Source organism: Hevea brasiliensis, chromosome 2 (assembly GCF_030052815.1).
Source record: "Hevea brasiliensis isolate MT/VB/25A 57/8 chromosome 2, ASM3005281v1, whole genome shotgun sequence".
Lineage (NCBI taxonomy): Eukaryota > Viridiplantae > Streptophyta > Magnoliopsida > Malpighiales > Euphorbiaceae > Hevea > Hevea brasiliensis.
This window is the reverse complement of record NC_079494.1, coordinates 97231008-97237473: the sequence shown is the minus strand read 5'-3', so window position 1 is coordinate 97237473 and position 6466 is coordinate 97231008. Positions and strand designations below refer to the sequence as shown.

Genomic DNA, 6466 nt, shown 5'->3' with positions numbered 1-6466 from the left:
TGAAGGACTCTTTCTGTCAATTCTAGCCAATACTCAGCTGTAGACGGATCATCTTCCTTTTTCCCCTTAAAGTCATCAACCCCATATTTCCTTATTTTCTCCAAATGAGACTTTTGCTGTGGTTGGGGTTGTGAAATTGCCAGCCATCTATCTAAAGAACTTAGTCATCTGCTGAAATAAGGCCTGCTGGGGCTGTGCAGGCTCTTCAGGCACTGGTGGAGCAGAACCTCTTCTACCTCCAACATCAGCCATAGGCAGAGCATGACTCTCCACCTCTTCCTCTACGGCTCTCTGGGACTTTGGGTCCATACCTTTGATAAACCCATTTTATATAGATAATTTAGGGTAGTTTTGCATTCATTTTGCCCTTTTTAGTTTAGTAATTTTATGCTTTTAATGCTTATTTTAGTTAATTTGTTAATTTTACTTTCATTATATTTGATTTTTGGATTTTAATGTTTTTGATAGCTTTTAATAAGGTTTAAAGGCAAAAAAGTCCATATAGAAGAAATTCAAAGTGATTTAGAAGCTTAAAGTAGTGTGAAAAATGAAGAAAATTCGCTTAAAGAATAAGACTAGCCGAGATTTTCAAGGGCTTCAATATACCCCGTGTTGAGGGTCGTGTGAAGATAAGAGTTAACCAGCAAGAATCCACATGAGGCATGTAAATTCAACACTGGGTCGTGTAAACAAAGATTTTGGAATAAAACACGCCGAAAGTTTTAAGGACTTTAACATGCCCCGTGTGGCGGGTCGTGTAAATAGAGATTTTGGAACAAAACACACCGAAAGTTTTAGGGACTTCCACATGCCCCGCATAGCTGGTCGTGCATAATCTAAAGATCCTTCTCCGAATCAACATGAGGCATATGGAAAATAACTTAAATCAATATGAGGCATGTGGGATGGCGCTGGCAGATTTGCTGACATAGAAAATTTTTCTCTTTTCACACCTTTTACACCTTTTGTCTTTCTCTCGCTAGAGACCATTTTTAGGGCAAACCTTGAGGGGATATATAAGCATCATATTCTCATTTTTGCTATAAGGAGAAAGAGAGAGAAAAATCAAAAGAGGAAGGAAAGAAGGAACCACGCCACTTTTGGAGGAAGAACACCTGCAGAGTAACGTTTTCCAGTTTCCATTTTCGAAGATTTAGATTCTTTTCTTCCGGTTTCTTTTATTTTTAGTCTTATTTTCATGTTTTTTTGCTCTATTTCATATTTTCTACTTGTAAATACAAACATGAGTGAGTAGATACTTAAGATTTCAGAGTTTGGTGTAATGATTTAAGTTTTATTTGTGGATTTGGACCAGTTTTGGCCAGATTTTAATATATATAAGTTCTGATTCTTATCTTGTGTGCTTATTTGCATACCCATTATTGGTACCCCTTGGGTTTCGTTCTTAATCTTAGATTGAAGGATCGAGAGGTGAAAATCTATAATAGATAATCAAGATAATGAACTTAATCACCTTGTGTTAGAAATAAACTTGTAGGTTAAGAGGTATTTCAAGTTGATTAAAGTGCTTAAGGGTTTTGGGTAATTAAACATCGCATGAGAATAGGGTTTAGTTTCCTTTAAAACACACTTTAATTTGCTTGAAAGAGAAATTAAAGGAAATCAGAATCAACTTCCTTCAAACTTGTATTTTCCTTAATCTTGGTTTTGCCTATCCAAATCCCAATGAAATTTACTTCATGAATTTTAACTCTGAAATCAATTTTTGCCATTAATTAATTAAATATTTTGTCACTTGCTGAAATTTTAGTAAATTAGTATAGTGCTCAGAATTTTAATTACTTAATTCATTATAATTTCCTTATTCTCCCAATTTATTTTGCTGCATCTCTTACTTTACTTTTGGAACACATTATCGATAGCCCAAATAATGTTGACTTTTATAGTTTGGTACTCAAACAATAAATCTCTATGGGATGATATCTTTTCTTTACTACTTGAACGATCTGTATACTTGCGGAATACGCAATCAAGTTTTTAACGCCGTTGCCGAGGCTATAATTGATGTGAAGAATGGTAGACTGACATTAAAAGTTGGAGAAGAGGAGGTGCAATTTAATTTGAATCAGACTTTGAAGAAACATCATGGAGTTGATCCTTGTTTAAGGGTGGATATTATTGATGAGATCGTGGAAGCAGAATTTAGGAAAAGATATCCTGAGGACCCTTTGGAGAATTGTTTGGTACATAGTAGAATAATAAAAGATGAAAATCTGGAAGTTGTAGCTTTTGCTCAAATTTTGGAAGCTACTCAAGAAGTTGTAAGAGATCAAGTTTTGCAAGTTGAAGAGTTAAAACATGAAGTTGCACAACCACCTTTGCTAGATAAGAAGGAAGCACCACAGGTAGACCTCAAACCACTTCCATCTACATTAAGTTATGCTTTTCTTGGACTTAATTCAACTTATCCTGTCATTATTAGTGTAAGTTTGAGTGATGTACAAGTTGGAAAACTGCTGAGAGAGTTAAGAGCACATAGGAAAGTCATTGGTTACACCATTGATGATATCAAGGGTATAAGCCCTACCTTGTGCATGCATAGGATTCTTTTAGAAGATACTTTTAAAGTCACCATAGAACATCAAAGAAGGTTGAATCCTACTTTGAAAGAGGTAGTGAAGAAAGAAGTCTTGAAACTGATTAAAGCTGGGATCATTTATCCTATTTCTGATAGTAGTTGGGTTAGCCCAGTTCATGTAGTTCCCAAGAAAGGAGGTGTGATTGTTGTGAAAAATGAAAATAATGAGCTGATACCTACTAGAATTGTTACAGGATGGAGGATGTGCATAGATTACAGGAAGCTTAATAGTGCCACTAGGAAAGACCATTTTCCCTTGCCTTTTATTAATCAAATGTTAGAGAGGTTAGCAAAAAATTCATATTTTTGTTATTTAGATGGGTATTATAGTTTTTCCCAAATCCCAATACATCCTAGTGATCAAGAGAAAACCACATTCACATATCCATATGGCTCATTTGCATATAGAAGAATACCTTTTGGCTCATGTAATGCACAAGCTACTTTTCAGCGGTGTAGGATGGCCATTTTCTCTGATTTTATTGAGGAAATTGTGCAAGTTTTCATGGATGATTTTTCTGTATATGATTTTTCTTTTGATAATTGTCTATCAAACCTCTCTAAAGTGCTTAAAAGATGTGAAGAAACAGATTTGGTACTAAATTGGGAGAAATGTCATTTTATGGTGCGAGAAGGCATTGTTCTTGGACATTTGGTATCACGTAGAGGAATTGAAGTGGACAAAGCCAAAGTAGAAGTGATTGAGAAGATACCTCCACCAACTTCAGTGAAAGGAATTAGAAGTTTTCTTGGGCATGCTAGTTTCTATCGGCGATTTATAAAGGATTTTTCAAAAATTGCTAAACCTCTTACAAATTTGTTGAATCATGATGTTCCTTTTAATTTTGACCAAGCTTGCTTTGATTCTTTTAACAGGTTGAAGGAAACTCTAACAATAGCCCCTATTATGCAACCTCTGGATTGGTCATTGCCATTTGAGGTTATGTGTGATGCTAGTGACTTTGCAGTGGGAGCTGAACTTGGTCAGAAAAAAGAGAAGAGGTCTCATTCAATTTATTATGCCAGCAAAACTTTAGATGATGCTTAAGTAAATTATGCCACCACTGAGAAGGAATTTTTAGCTGTGGTATTTGCTGTGGAAAAGTTTAGGTCATACTTGGTTAGATTAAAAGTGATTGTTTATACAGACCATGCCGCCATAAGATATTTGATGAATAAAAAAGAAGCAAAACCAAGACTTATAAGATGGGTTCTATTGCTACAGGAGTTTGACTTACAAATTAAAGATAAAAAGGGAGCTGAAAATGTTGTAGCGGATCATTTATCAAGGATTAAATATGAGAGTAAAGATGGAAATGAAGAGGAATTGCCAATTGATGAGTTTTTATCAAATGAGCAATTGCTGGTCATTGTTGCTGCATTGCTATGGTTTGCAAATTTTGTCAATTACCTGTCATGTGGAGTTCTCCCACCAGATTTGAGCTATCAACAGAAAAAGAAATTTTTGCATGATGTGAAGTTTTATACATGGGAGGATCCATTGTTATTTAAGAGATGTAATGATGGCCTAGTTAGAAGGTGCGTGCCTGAAGAGGAAATAGGAAACATGTTAGAGCATTGTTATTCTTCTAACTATGGAGGTCATTTCAGTGTGGATAAAATAGTGGCTAAAGTACTTCAGGCTGGATTTTATTGGCCACACATGTTTAAAATTATGAGAGAATTTATTTTGAGATGTGATAGATGTCAAAGAGTGGGGAATATTTCAAAGAAAAATGAAATGCAACAACAAGGAATTTTGGAGATTGAGTTATTTGATGTTTGGGGCATAGATTTCATGGGACCATTCCCATTATCTTTTGGGAATAAATATATTTTGGTAGGTGTGAATTATGTGTCAAAATGGGTTAAGGCCATTGCTTTCCCTACAAATGATGCAAGGGTAGTAGTGAAATTTTTGAAAAAGTTTATTTTACTAGATTTGGAGCTCTAAGAGCTGTAATTAGTGATGGTGGATCTCATTTCTGTAATAAACAGTTTAAAAATCTTTTGAAAAAGTATGGGGTTACTCATAAGGTAGCTACACCTTACCATCCTCAAACTAGTGGGTAAGTTGAAGTATCTAATAGGGAATTGAAAAGAATTTTGGAAAAAATTGTTAATCATTCAAGGAAGGATTGGTCATTGAGGTTAGATGATGCATTATGGGCATACAGGAAAGCTTACAAGACACCCATTAGAACTATACCTTTAAGCTAGTCTATGGGAAATCATGTCATTTTCCAGTTGAGTTGGAACACAAAGCACATTGGGCAATCCGAATTTTGAATTTTAACTTAAAATGTGCTGGAGAGAAAAGATTGCTTCAATTAAATGAACTTGAAGAGATAAGGTTGGATGCCTATGAGAATGCACGAATTTTTAACGAAAGGACTAGATTTTGGCATGACAAGTATATTAAAAGAAAGGAGATCAAAGAGGGTGACCTAGTTTTATTGTATAATTCTAGACTTAGACTCTTTCCTGGGAAGTTGAATCAAGATGGTCTGGTCCTTTCAAGGTCATCAAAGTTTATCCACATGGAGCTGTGGATATTTGGAGTGAAAATTCTGGGATCTTTAAAGTTAATGGTCAAAGGCTCAAGATTTATATCAGAGGCCAGCCCATTGAGAAGGGAACAAGTTTGTTTCCTTGATGATCCGCCAATTCACTAAATTAAGGAGGGTCAAGCTAATGACCTAAAATTAGCGCTATTTGGGAGACACTCCAAAATTTTCCCTTATACTTAAATTTTCTTTTATTTTGTTTCATTTTATACCCCATTGAACTCATATTTGACAAAATTAGCGCTCTTTGGGAGGCACCCCAACATTTTGTTTCACTTGCTTTTCTTAAAAATTTGGAAGCCAAAATTGACAGATTGGGTGAAGCACAGCAGCCTGTTTTTACTGCTGATTCTAACATTGTGGTTTCTTTGAAAACTTTAGAGGCTAAGGTTGATACTTTAAGTTAGAAGCAAGCCAAGCTTGAGAAAAAGATTAAAAAGAAGTTTTCTTCATTCAGGAAAAAGCAGAAAATTCATGACAAAGAAATGATTGACATTTATAACAAGCTGGCAGCCTCTTTTAACCAATTGTACAAATGGGGCCAAGATATTTTTGCAGAAATGAAGGCTATGGTAGAAAACTTAGATACTTCTTTTGAGAAATCCAATAAGCAAGCACCTACAGCAGCAAATGAACCAGTGCAATCCACCAATGACGAAGACCAACCAGCTGCCTAGTTTTAGAACTTTAATTTTTTTTTTTTTTTAATTTCAGTCAATTTATGAAACTTTAGCTTTTAATTGTGTACAGTGGTCAGTTTCCTTTATATTTCAACTGTTTATCTCTTGGTTATTGGAACTTTTACATGTTTTATCTATTTGTGAATGGTTTAAATTTCTATTTTTCTTTATTTCAGTTTGTTTCATGAATCTTGAGTTGGATTGGTTCATCGTTGTTACTGGCTGCATTAATTTCTTTTGTTGTGCTACTTGAATTGTCTTTGTAATCCAGATTCCTTTAATCTCAGTCTCTATTGGTTATTGTAATAGCATTCCTGATATTGCTTTTTGATAGTCATATAACTGGATTATTGAAAATACAACAACTGCTCTTCTGTTAGCTATGACAATCCAGCATCTAAGGTAACTTCTGGACATTCACATGCCGCATGCTGACATTGCTTTACTTTACCATGCCTCATACTAAGGGTTATGCTTTCCTATGGGCTATTTGAATTGCTTCAAAATCTGTAAAATTTTTGAAACCCATCGAAATTTTCATAAAGCATGACATGCCCAATGTTACAACCAGTGTCAGTTGCTTAGCATTCAACACTGGGCATGTCAATTTACCTTTACTT

At 34.9% G+C, this 6466-nt stretch overlaps 1 protein-coding gene across 1 annotated transcript; it reads left to right on the top strand.

Annotated features, from left to right (window-relative positions):
• Positions 1 to 1937: 1937 nt before the first annotated feature.
• Positions 1938 to 6177, top strand: LOC131177939 (uncharacterized). Its single transcript, XM_058143115.1, has 6 exons — positions 1938 to 2884; positions 3266 to 3601; positions 3710 to 4232; positions 5121 to 5241; positions 5467 to 5555; positions 6118 to 6177. Exons 1-6 carry the CDS (start codon positions 1938 to 1940, stop codon positions 6175 to 6177), a joined length of 2076 nt encoding a protein of 691 aa, XP_057999098.1.
• The last annotated feature ends 289 nt before the right edge of the window (positions 6178 to 6466 follow it).

Coding starts and splice junctions, on each gene's coding strand:
- LOC131177939 (XM_058143115.1), top strand. CDS start 1,938: ATGATATCTTTTCTTTACTACTTGAACGATCTGTATACTTGCGGAATA. Junction 2,885..3,265: donor ATTAATCAAATGTTAGAGAG/GTTAGCAAAAAA, acceptor GGTATCACGTAG/AGGAATTGAAGTGGACAAAG. Junction 5,242..5,466: donor GCCCATTGAGAAGGGAACAA/GTTTGTTTCCTT, acceptor AAAATTTGGAAG/CCAAAATTGACAGATTGGGT.